Below are 13,827 nucleotides of genomic sequence, written 5' to 3' on the forward strand. Positions count from 1 at the left end.
TTTGGGATTTTTACAAACAGTTAGCTATATGTGCCAAATCCAGCGCAGTTGCCTTTATGCAAAGCCTTTAGGAATCATACCATTTGAGGTGCCCTATGATCTCTGGCTAGTTCATCCCATAGAGCCTGGTATACGGAGCCAAAGACAGGCTTAAATGCATTAAAAGCCACACCAACACTTTCCTTTGTTCTTTATGATATAAACTCAGAAAACAGATCTCACTGCATTCTCTAAAGAGATTGCAACCTTAGACAATACACCTTTACCCTTTTGAACAGAGCATTCATCCTCACAGATTTCAAAATCTAAGATAGTTCTCCTACACATATAGTCAAGAAATAATCCAGGACCTGGACAACTTGGAATATAGTCAACTAGTAAACAAAGTTACCCGTATAGAGGGCCAAATCATCAACATTATATTGCTCCCGATCCATGAGGTCCCTATCAAGGGGTTTTATCCATTTGCCTTATCAAATCATGTCATTGTCAATCGATTCAATGGAAACGAGCTGAAGCCAAACGCAAAGTCTATCCCTGAACACCCCAAAGAAGAAGCCTCAACAGAATCAACCCAGACGCCATTTCCCAGAGTCTATGGTTCACTCAAGATCCACCGCTATAGACACCATGAGAAATCATCAACCACATAGAAATCAAATCACTATCACAGCCAACACTGTGGCCTATTTACCACTCACAAAATCACACTTATGCACAAAATGCATGATGAAAAATGTACAGAAGCCATAGCCAAATTAATATATGTGCCAGACAACTGGAATGCACATTATTTCACTATCCACTCCCAACTGATGTGACTGCATGCCAAATTCAGCCTCTACAAGAAGATACTTCCAGCTGTAAACTCCTCACAGGAACCATTATGCATCTATTGGGAAAAAACATCCTGTCTGCCATCGCAACCCCAACCCACTCCATAAATCATTATGAAAAAGCATTGTCATTTTTAATCACGATTTCCTCACGCACCTAACATCCCACTGTTGGTCATGACTCCTGGAATTCACTTAAGTCATGAAGGCAGACATCAGAAAGACACTAACTTCATAAGTAAATCGCCCTCTTACAAGGCTACTTGCCATAGTTATCAACCATGGCCTTCCTTCACAATCCCTATTTACACTACACCGATGCACTGTTTGCTGGTCTCCCTTCTTATCAAGTGAAAGAAACTGCAGGATGTGGGATGATTCAACCCACTTTTGCTCTGCCATGCGGCATCACTGGGTTCTGATGGTGCCAGAAACATCAAAATGGCCACAAAACCCTGGTGCGCGCCAAAACCTCTGAAATTCGCCCTCTGCAAAGCACAAAGAGATGGCTGCCCAATCTGCCATGCATGTTGTCAGTGGTGGAACAGAGATCTCGCTCCTGAAACATGTCACTGGGCTCCACAACAAGTGAAAATGGAGTACAGAGGGAAAAGCAGTGCTCTGCCAAAGGAAATCCCAAAATCTTGCTTTAAATCTTTTTCTTTGTTGCTGAAACTGCAGAATGCCGGTAAAAAACACTCTTAAACATCCAAAATTCTTACTGGGTGCTACAATTCACTTAATGCGAGAAATCATTGTGAACTCACAATGTCCGGAAAAGCTGAAAGTATTAAAGAAACATCCCCAGCAAAAGTTGCCTGCCTGTGAAATCTGTCAAAAATATGGGCGCGGTACCCTCGGCCGCCTGAATGACAGCTGTCAGAAGCCTGCATTAAAACGGTAAACTTGTAAAAACTGAAATCCAATGTTTGAAATCTAAGTGGCCTGTTCTGGAGAGTAATCTATGTTGTAATTGTTGGAGCCCATGGTTGAAAATCTGGGATAAGTGTTCTAGCTGCAAGTTTTAAACCAAGAAAAAAATGCAACAGAATTAACCTTAAATTTAAGCCTGGCTAAAAGCCACCCAGTCCTCTCCAGCAAGAAATCACACCTATGTGATGATTATAGGGTGAATTTGGTCTGCCAGGGGAAGAAGACAATGGACATCCTCCAGCTTGCAGGAAATGCGAAGTTTGAAGAGTCATAAATGGCCTCTGCCTAGGAGAAACATGGAGGAGATGTTCCTGGGTCCCAGGAAAAGACCAAAGGGGTGGAGCTAAACAACAATTTGTTGCTTAACAAGGACAAAAGACACATTTTAAAAAGGCTGATAACTCTGTATGTAAAATTGTGTTCAATATATAAATAACAGCATTGTTAATGTAATTTTTGGATGCACAAGTGAAAAGGCGCCAGAACTCTGTGACATGTTCTGGGAAGAAACAGCAGAAAATATACACGTATGCCCATGTTCAACGTGCATATTTGTAGAAATGTGTTCCTAAATTGGACATTGTGTTCTGGATGAAAAGGGCAAAATTCTGTGAAAAGCAGACACAAGATCCTACAGCGATGGGACTTGGAGGAGTATCTGCTAAACAAAATATGTAATCTGTATATATGCCTGTTATAGAGGTTGCACATTTGTAAATATATATTTTATCAAAAATAGATTTTGTGTTCAAGAGGCTAGGGGTGGACTCTAGGCCTCATAAATCCACACCATAAAAGATGACACACTGTTTTCTCCTCCTATCAAGGAAGGGGGAAGACCTTGACCAATCACTGTCAAAGGGCGAGCTTAGGCTAAACCAGACCACACATCCCTTTATCATAAGTATAAATAGAGACAGCTCAGCACTCAGAAAGGAGAGACAGATTCACCCACTACCCGATTACTGGCGAAGCACCCTGCAGCAGAACCATCCATCTTACTTCTTCTAGACTCCAGAACTTGGCAAAGCAGAAAGGCCCATTGCATAACTGAACCATTTTCAGCTAGGCCTTACATTTCCAGAACTAGAACCAATCCCAGAAACCTACGGGGAACCAAAGACAGCCGCGCTGTGCTGTACTGAAAATAATTATCATCAGACCCAAAAGATCCAATCCAGTCAGGGTGCCGCGCTCTGACCAGAACCATTGCCGATCCGATCCAGTCCTGTGCCGTGCTGTGAACAGACCCAGTCCAGTCCGAGGTGCCCAGCAGACTGTCCCAGAGCCAGAATCCCTGCCCAGAATCCCTGACCAGAAATATTGACGGACCAGAATCCTGACAGTTCCGTTTAAAAACATATCTATTGAGTATCTATACATAGAACTGTGTCACTAGCATATGTACTGTCCATAGTCAATCCCTATCTCAAATCCATCCTATCTTGTCTTCAGAACCTGCATTGCATAAACTCTCTATTTTATGCCTCCTATCTTGCTCCTGCACTAGTATTGTTAAAACTATCTTTGCGCTGATATATTTCATCTGAAGAAGGCAAGCTCCTCGGCAGGCAGTCACACTGATCAAGTGGCTGTGCTTCTGTGTGGTATTCATTTCTTCATAGTCATCCCCTAGTGTAAGAAATCCCATTTGTCTTTTAAAAGTGCATTCCTGTTTTCCCATTCTTACGCCTGTCTCGAAAACAAAATGACCTCCACTAAAACGTCCAAAACGTCCTATGTTTTGGTGCTAGAAACAAAATTGCAACTTCTGATTGTAGCTAACATTCACAGCTTTAATTTGCATCCCACATCCATATGGTTCTCCCGTAATCACGATTATCGCGCACTGAAAAGTTTGCCACAAATTTCGTTTTTGGGAAAATCTGACACGTGTAAAACAGCTTTTGATTGCTTCTGACCTTAATTGTAAGATTTCACATTGTTCCTTTTTATCAAATCATTGCTAGTGTTTGTGTGCAACCATCCAAAGCGGCTCCCATAAGAATTTAAACCATTTCAGCAATTTAAACCATATTTCGTGTTTTTATCCAATACATTCTCAAGATAACTTCAAAACCATTTTGATTGCTTGCCAATCAATTCTGTTTTTCTCTTGTGTTTCTGGGGGGAAATTGGGATTGAAATCTTGTTTGAATTCTAATTGGAAAAGTTGCGAGTAGTCTGATGTTGCTCGCAAGACCCGCGTTTAATTATGCTTACAAGCTGCTCATGAGCCGAAAGTCCAAGGTTCGGAAAGCATGCCACCCAATGAGAGGCTTTATGTAGCAACATGCTATACAATGTTGCAAAGACAAACCTGCTTGCATTTTTCTGCTTTTATCCGAATTATACGTATTTAAAGGTGGTTTAAGGTGTGCCCACCAGATAAGGGGCAGCCAATGAAGTTTTTAACACTATAGGTGCATATGTTCCCTTGGAAGTAAGACAACCCTGACCAGCACAGATTCGAATCCCATTCTTGCACTTAAAGTCTGGACTCACACAGGAAGAGTGATGTTAGAACTCAATTTAATTTGTAATGCCCCTTGGAGCCATAACGCTGACAGGCTACACTTTACCCTGCCTATGAAGGTTCTTACTAAGGGTAGCCCAGACAAGGCTTTGCCATCACTGCTGCACCAAATGGATGATGACACTTGGAAGACACTGGGCTGTATAAGGAGTTGGGTGGTATCTAATTGCGCTGGGATACCGTCCAACGCTAATAACGTTACTGCAACTCGGTCCGGTGCTATTAGCGCCGGATCACAGGTTGCGAGGGGGGCGCTAAGTGCCCATCCCCATTAAGTCCATTGGGCCCAATGGGATTTGAGGGCACTATTACCACCGGTGGTACTAGCACCAAAAATTGCCTTAATGCTGGTGAATTCACCTCCAGATGGGCTTTACCACCACATTGTATGACTCCGACCAACTCATGATGACATTGTAATTTGCTTCCATTTATTTCATTTTCTACCACTGTCTCTCTCTAATTGTGAAAACCTACAGTTTTCCTTTCTTTCAGTGATCCGAGGCAGAAACAAGGTGACCGTAGAGTTTAATAAAAATACACAAGAAAGCACATATGCCTCCACTTTCTACTCCCTATCTCATGGGGGCGCTGGCTAGGGAAAAGGCAGAGCACAATATGTTCCATGGAAACCGCTGCCAGGATAGGCACATCCAGCGATCCATCTCGCTGGGGATCAGGGGAATCTGAGAATCAGAATAAGCCATCCATTGGACAGCCGTGGGCGCACACCTATCATGTGAAGTTCAGTACTTTCTTGCATGATGTCTCCTCACCTCCCAGTGAGTGCACAATAGGTCAGCAGGTGGAAACAACCAGCGGGGTCTGCTGAGAATGCACAGCAAACATTGTGTCCCTGGATTATTTTGCTTAAATGCCAATGCAGACTTTTGCAAATGGCCTGTGTGCAAATGTGCACTTTTGACCTGGCAAAATATAATGAGCCATCATAACACATGCTTCCGTGCATATGCTAGATTTCACACATTTTAAATCTATGTACACGTATACACATTTGGATATGTCCACAGTTCAAACGTACACATTAAACTCGATTCTTCCATAAAATGTGCAACAGCAAAAGCATATTTTTATTTTATATCTATGCAGAATGTGCACTTAGTAAACCTACCCAGATTCAATTGCTCACATAACTCTATTCTCAAATTTAGGGGCTGACACCAATTAGTAATGTATAAGAATTCGAAACGCCTTGTACTTTGTCTTTGCATGTGTCTGTAGTTAGCATTTAATGCGAATGTGTCTTATCAAGCGTTTTCAACTCTGTTTAGTGCATAACGAGCCCTGCTTTCCAGGCTGCAATGGCTATAACCTTTTTGTGCTGGTGCAGAACACTTTACCTACTGGGAGGGATCCGATGGGCCTGTGAGGGTGAGGTATCTTTTAAGAAGGGTACTTTAGTGTTCCTTTGGTGGGTGACTAGGCCATACATTTTGCTGCTGGTGACCTCTCTGCTTCACATGTATATCGATCCATGTTTTTAATCCCTGAGGGTGGTGTTGATGTTGTTAAGGTGTGTCCTGATTGTAGAGGTCTGTGTTCATATCGTGATGCCTGAATAGAGTAAGGAGGTCAGCATGCGACTTCGTTTGTTTTCTGCTGTAATTGTTTTTATATAATACAGAACTGGGAGCCCTGTGCTAATATTGTTGCTGCATTTCCTGGTATAGGGGAGTCTGTCCTAACATTGTGAGTCCTGACTAGGTTTAGCAATGTTATGTTTTCAATTGTTTTCAGCTTTTTTCCTTCCATAAAAACACAACTGCGCTCATGTGGCGTGGGTCTTCATTCCAAGTGGGGAACTCCAAAAGTCATTCATAAGGACCCCCTTAAATGTCCCTTTGGTCCCACTTCTCTTCCCCCGTCTGCAATGACCTTCTAACTGTGACGTTAAGGCCGCCCATCTAACCCCCTCAGGCTGCTATTTACCATCTAACCCCATCAGGCTGCTATTTACCATCTTCACATAACACATTGGCCAATGTATAAGCAATGGGAACCCCAATAAATTAAGTGCTTCTTTAATTGGGGACATGTTCTGCGGATTGCAGGTAACTAAGACATGTTGAAAACGCGTCAACAGTATCTAGAAATATGAAGCCCAAGGATCAAATCAGGGTGAGTCAGGATCACATCTAGTAAGTATTTCCAGGTTGTCAGAAGCTAGAGCAGCAACCCGAGGAACAATGGAGTGCAGGTCCAGCATACACTGGCAGGGATCACAAAGACTGTAAAATTCGGGACAGGAGCAGGATTCCAACAAAACATTAGGGATTAGCATCCAGGGTGGGGGGAGCAGCCAATTAGGTTCCTTGCATCGCCAATTGAAACTGCTAATCTCAGCTTGCGTTCCATGGAACCCGATGCCTGTTTACACCGCCCAGCGCTGCCATCATCTACTCACCCTCCCTTCCCGTCATTTTTAAGAAACGCCAACCCCCCTCCCCAGCCGCACTTACCTGAATGTAGCGGCGAGGATGCCCGCTGTGACAGCTTCTCTCCGTCTCCCTTTGCCGGCCACAATGGAAATGGAAGAGGGTCTCCGTCTGGAGCCCCATCTTCCAGCCCCATGGCGGTCATCTTATGTAAGTATTTTCTTTCAATGAACGGGACACTGTGAGACAAATGAAAGTACACCACTCTCAGCACCCCGGGGTGTTAATGCTTTAGAAATACCCTGAGCGAGTGAGCTCCATTCTCCAGAAAGAAGTCCTTTCGTGTGGGTTGGTTAGCGCTGCTGACTACCTCTAGATAAAACCCAAAATGTGCAGTTTGCGTAGCTTGGGTTCCTGGGAGATGAAGTCCAGGGTCAAAGCCAGACTGGCCATGGGCAGCTGATATGTCCTGAATCACCAGCTAGCTGAGGTTAGGCTAACCACCCTGTGATATGCTCTGTATCGCTTGCCCCTGTGTTCTTCTCTGTACACCTTTGATAGTCTATTCTTCTATTTATATTCATTTTATAGTACCCTATTAATGTGTTTGCTTGTTATGCAGCACACAGTTGCTTGACAACTCGCCTTGTGATGTATGAAACCCAGCCTATATAAACTTGCATGTACACAGATGTTAGAATGACATAGGACCTCATTACAACTCCAGCGGTAGCCGTGCCAGAAAAAACATCAGGCTGCTGCCGGAGTTGTGTTTTTTTTTCAGAAAATGTTTGACGAATGGGGGATATGCAGGCAGAATGGAACGCAAATCCCTGTTTTACACGCAAATAAGTCCACGAATATGGGAAATTGCTAAGATTCCATCATAATGAAGTCTCTCAGAAAAAGCACCCACTTTCAGTTTGTTTACTGACACTTTTCACACAGTAGAGCGTGAAGCATTAGCCTGCACAGTGTTGAGAGATAAACCTCAAGCATTGGTCTTGCCATTTTGCATTTGTTTACGGGTCTCGAGAAATAAGATAAACACAGTTCTGCGCACTCTTTCCTGAGCGGAGTCTTGAAAGTTGTGCTGCTAAGGTGTCATGTCTATAGTGGTGTCTTGACTTGGACTAGTTGCGCCACGGGATTGAAATCTTATGTGAAAGAAGAACATTCACCATCATCCGAGTGGATGGTGGCTGGCAATTTAATGTAATAATGACGTACCTATGATCATTGGTCTCCGGACAATGATAGCATGCTGCAAATATACCAAAGAGTCGGTCTCTTAAAATAGAGGCCCCATTCATCAAACTGATGCAAAATAATCAAGAATACACCAACATTTCAAAACATGACGCAAACTTCTGCATGATGAAACGTTCCAAAATAATTTGGTTTCATATTTAACTGGATTTCAGTTGAGTTTTTAAAAAACGTTTTTTTTACTTGTTTGCAAATACAAATCAATGAAAATAAACATTTCAATATTTGTCTAAGCAATGCTTTTATTCCCAGTAAGTGGCATAAGAACATCAGTGCCTGCATCCTCCTTAGTGTGAAGCAGTACCTACACCGACATCAACACCGTACAGCATAACCAAATACACCACGGTTAGGTATCACTGTGAATTGCAATATACATAAAAATATTTTAATATGAAAAAAGTTTGCTTCATAATTAATTGTCTGTGTGGTTAACATACTGTTCAATCATTGGCTACTGCTTGGATTTCCTTTATTCCAAATCAGCAAGTGAAACCAGACGCTGAGGCTGGAGAGGTTTCAAAAGAAGACTTACCTTCATCTTCATCGTCTTTTAAGATCTCTCGTGAGTACATTGCTCTGCGAAGATTATTTCTCTCGAGTACAGCTTTCCTTTCGATGATGGTTTCCTAGACAAAAGACACATCATGTCATTTTTCTTTAGAGTCTAGGGTCTCCTCATTCTCTGGCTGAAACATTACAATCATTCATCTATGTAGTGACTTCACAGAGTTCCATCTGAAGGCTGACTCTGTTCATGAATTCACCTCTCTCATTCAAGCCTGGAGACTGGGTGCCTACATGAAACTCAACCCAACACACGCTGACTTTATTCTCCTAGAAGGTGAAACCAAGTGCAACCAAGCGCAGCAGAGTGCAACCAAGTTAAGAGTTGGTTGACAGTGATGTTTATCAATAGGTTCTATGTGTACCTCACTATCTAGTATAACGTCTCTCTGCTTGTCATCGTTTGTAATGTCTCCTTCAACGACACATTCAAAAGAAGACATGGACAGCCTATGTCATCTTTCACTATCATGCAAAATTAAACCCTACATACCCACCGTTGACTACAGAACCATTGGCCGAGTTTTGAATCCCCCCACGTGAATGGTGGGAATTCTCACCTTGCATGGGTCCCGACCACAACCCTGGCTTCAGTATAAGCTGTCTAGCATGCCACCACACACGGAATAGCAGGATAGCTGAAATTCGACCACATCAACCCGCACTCTGAGTAACTGCCTTGGTTACGCCTCCAGTTATTGTTCACATTGAGGTTGAAGTGGATAGCCTTAGAAGCACTAATGATCAAGACACCAGAGCACCTGCTCATGAAACTCACTGTCACATAGGTCAGGGAATCACCAGAAGCGAAGGCTTGCCTAGATCGGAATCTAAAAAGTGCCAGAATGATTGCACTCGAAAACAAGAATTCACATGCTAGTAGCACACCCTGGAAAAGCTTGCTGACTAACATCAGGCAGACTCCATCCTACTGAGGACTGAGCTCTTCAAGGAACACTGCAGTGACAAATGATGACACGATTCGCCCTCTATTTCTCCCCTTCTTCGTCCTTCAGTAATATCCTCATCCTCCACTTGTACAGTGCACAAAGTAAATCAACTACATACACATATACTATCACAAACACGCATTGGGGTCTGCTCTTTAGGTCTGGCTGAAAGAGGTTTAATTCTCTCAAAGACCTATTGAATACCAATCTTATATCTATAATTCAGTAAATTAGTTGTTCCTTGAAGAAGTAAGGGTCTTCAGATTGATACACTGCATCTTAGCATCATATGTCATTTTGCTCGCTAAGCACCCATTTCCAGTTTCTTATTCAGCCTCCGTTTCAAAATATGTATTTTGTGTTGCGCTTTTAACACTTAGGGCCACATTCCGAGATTGGAGGTAGCCATGGCGCTATTTGCGCCATGGCTGCCTCCAATAACAGGTCCGGCACCAGTCTTGTTCAATGGGGACTTACCAGTGCATTCCGACCCTGGAGGGACCAGTAAGTCCCCATTGAACAAACCATTCCCCATTCCCATTTGAGCCCCGATAGGGCTCAATGGGAATGGGGAGGGCGCTAATTATGGGCCTGCTCATGGCAGGCCCATTATTAGCGCCCTGGTCCCTTAGCGGGACCCGTAAAGGACGTGTGGTCCGACCACACGTCACTTACGGTTCCCGCCAAGGGGCCTCAGAATTGGGTGGTAGGGGATTACCGGCACCAGTCTCCTTACCGGTGCCAGTAATCCCTTACCGTCCAACTCATAATTACCCCCTTAGTCATGTTAAAGTGCTATCTAGCATATGAAAAATATGTTTTTAAAATGTCAATAAAAACTAGGAGCAAAAATATAATAAGAACTGAAAACACCCAATAATTTAGAACCCGAGTATCAGATTTACATGACCTTGACAAATCTGTCTGGAAAGCAGCTAGTCCCATACATTTGTATTCAAGACCTGTCTCTGCTCAGCACAATGGATATGCACCTGCTCAGCACGTATTTAAGGTCGCCTCTGCAACTCTATCCCTTCCACAGTCCATTATCTAGATTGAAAATAGACCTTACATTTATCACATAACATCTAGCATTTATCTCTTTGAAATGCCATAGTTCCTTATTGAGTGTTCTCCCATTAGGCAACTCTTTGACCAATATTCAGGCCACAGACATGAATACCATTTCCAGATGTTTTGTATACACTTTAGATTAATGCTTTCATTTTAACCTTTTACACAAATGTAATATGGAGTACTTGCTAACTGAATACAAGGCTGTGTTTATCACAGAGCCACACCTTGAAGTGATGCATATGTTAAGGTCTGTGTATGAAAGCAACATTGTGAAATTGCTGTAAAACATTCTCTACTCCTTTTTTCTCAGTAACAAATATGTCCAGCAATATATTGTGTTGCTCATTAGTTTGGGCTATTAGGTGACAAAATTGCATATGTGGAGGGATATAAAGCATGAAGGTGTTGTTTGGCTATGTGCCCCCATTGACTGCCCATGGCCATGCTAATCCCTGTGACTATTGAAGGCACGCCCCTAAACGCTCACAACAGAAACAATACAACCTACTAGGGATAAAAGGCAAAGAGATACTTGCAAGATAACAAGTTTTAATTATACAAAAATAGGTGTGTCAGCAAAGAACTCAGCTGCTCAGGAACGTTCTGAGCAAAAACGGTGCAAGCAAGAGCTTAAAAGGGGGCACAGCGTCATTGATATACAGTTAAAACCCACACTGCTGGTTGGCAGAACCCTATGCATAGTCAGCCTACTTCATAGGGGATGCCAGGCCATTGGCTCCAGCACAATTCATCATCCATCACGTGGGGTCAGCTGGACTCATCATCTCCAGGGAAGGAAGGTCGAAAAGACAATTACATATATTAGTCTAACAGTGCTACTCTATTACTACACAGGGCACCTGGCATGATCATAGACTGGTACAGGGCGAGGCTTGAGGTCATTGTGACCCACACACATTCCTCTCATCCCAATTGCGTCGTCCAGCGTCCAAGGCTTTCACCCTTGCTTTTGAACTATAATGTATAACTCCCCACATCTTGCATTACAAATCATGCCATGCTGGAGTACAGATAGGGTGACCATTCTTTTAGATCATTTATAGTTGTTTGTTTTATGGTTGGTGGCCTGGGGTCAGCTGGTATCTTGGAATTCAGGGGTCTTGGGACTCCGATAGTTGTAGGGTCTATAACTTGTAGTTGGTTGCCTGGGTGGCGGTCAGAGCCTTGCTCTGGCCTGGTTGTGATAACACGTACAGTGAGGTGCCTAGCACCGTCTCATGGCTTTGCAGGATACATTCCTTCTTGGGATAAACATATTGGCAACAGTTTTAGAACAAAGGAGCGTTTCTATGGAAATTAACAGTGCAGGTCTCTCTCTCAACATCACTTGGGCCTATCCAGGTGTATTTGTCAGGTTTGCAGCATGTGCGTTATGCGCTGCCATGCAAGCCCTATATTTCTGCCATAGCTACAAAATGGCACCCGTTGATATGCACGCACTAAGTTGAAACACCTTCAATTTGCATGATATTATGTCTGTGTGGGGTCTCTTGGTTTGCCCCCTACCTCTTGGCACATCACAAGTATCCTCATGGGATTGAGCTCACTCTAAAGCGCCTAAGGGGATGGGATATGTTAATTTCCTTCCCAACATTCCCCCCTTTCATTTCAATATCCTTTCTATTGCGAGGTATGATATGATATGATGTGGCATTTATAACGCACCTGTACACAAGTGTTTCTAGGCATGACAAGACAAGGAGGAGGAATCAAGGGAGAACAAAAAACGGTCTTACTAGGCCTTGTGTCATTCAGATTGCGCAAGTGCGGTTTAGAGGAAAGGGAGAAGTGCTGGGGGAGGCGACATGGGAAGTGCAGTTAACTCACAAGTGCAGCCAGTGGGTGGCTCCTAGGTGCAGAGAGAAGGGATTGTAGGGTTGCAGATACAGACCCTTAAAATGGATTTTAAACCCTTTGCAAATGCCTAAAATGACACTCGGCTTTGGAAAAATAATTAATTATATGTGTGCTGAAATAATGATATGCATATGCTTTATCACAATATTAGGGATTTTATCTCACTATCAACCATCAGGCAAGGTATCACAAAAACATACAGTTCACAAAACAGATTGAAATTGAAAACCCACTGCAGCCGAATTCACACATGGAAAAGTTGAATTTTTTCTAGTTTTCAGTTTTAAATGAAAAAAAGTTTTTTTCAAAAAAATGGGTGAAAAACACCTAATCGGAATGCAGTTTTTTGGCAGGGGAGAGATGCACAGCACAGGGACAATATAGAAGTGAAAGGAGGACTCTAGGTGAGGAATTGAGAGGGATTTGAAAGGTTGAATGAGGTTTGTTTGTAGGAAAATAGAGCAGCTCAAAAGAGAACATCTGTTTTAAAAATGAAAAGCAAAGTTTACTTAAACTAAATTATTTACATTATATTGTTAAAGAAAGCCACGGTCCGTACAAAGATTGGTTCACAACGCCAACCTTTTCCCGCCGTGTTCATATCTATGTGGGAATTAATTTAAATTACTCCAAATAATACTAATGAGTTACAAAATGAGATGAAGGAAAGAATTGCGCTAACTTTATAAAACAAGAACAGAGTGCACAGAGAACCACAACAGTCTATACAGGTTATCGAGATATGGATAGGGTTGCTTAGAGAGAGTGGAACAAAGACAAGAGTCAAGATGGGGTAGACTATGTGTTATGGGATGGGGAATACTCACAGTCCGCTCTTAAATCTGGGATTAGGCACAGTCAACCGGGTTATGGACTCCAGGGCTCGGGTCACCAGGTAGCGGCGGACTCTCCTAGCAGAACAACAGCTGGGCCTGTCTGTTCACTGGATAATCAGGACAGCTGGATGGCAGGGTTGCAGTGGGCATGCAGTTAGTGGGCAAAAAGCCAGTCTTGTTTCAGGATGCTTCCCAAAAGAACACCACAGCTTTTCCATTTGGTTATTGGGATTCTTTTTTAGTGGAATCTCTGGATTGAGGCCTTGCTGGGATGGTCAGCAATGATTTGGCCTTTCAGTGGAGTCTGGAATCAGCTATGATTTGGCTTTGCAATGGGATCTGGAATCAACTATGCTTTGGCTTTGCAACGGGATCTGAAGTCTGGAAAGATGAATGTAGAAGATCAGGAACGCAGGCGCAGGAAATTCAGGAAAGAGTCTGTGTAGAGTTTTGTCAGCAACCCTTTTTATAGAGCATGGTGACATCATAGAATTATACGGCAGAGAGGTTTAGCTAAGCACGCCTCTAAACAACTGGATTGGTCAGGGA

General features: G+C 43.0%; 1 protein-coding gene across 1 annotated transcript in view; it reads right to left on the bottom strand.

Annotated features, from left to right (window-relative positions):
* ABCC8 (ATP binding cassette subfamily C member 8) overlaps nucleotides 1-13,827 on the bottom strand; it is a 1,583,626-nt gene that overhangs the window by 353,274 nt on the left and 1,216,525 nt on the right. Inside the window, exon 26 of the mRNA XM_069623778.1 lies at nucleotides 8,506-8,599. Within this exon, the coding sequence (XP_069479879.1) occupies nucleotides 8,506-8,599 (94 nt within the window). The remainder of the gene's footprint in view (nucleotides 1-8,505; nucleotides 8,600-13,827) is intronic.

This window comes from Ambystoma mexicanum, chromosome 11, assembly GCF_040938575.1.
Source record: "Ambystoma mexicanum isolate Mex_15411 chromosome 11, UKY_AmexF1_1, whole genome shotgun sequence".
NCBI classification, from domain to species: Eukaryota; Metazoa; Chordata; class Amphibia; order Caudata; family Ambystomatidae; genus Ambystoma; species Ambystoma mexicanum.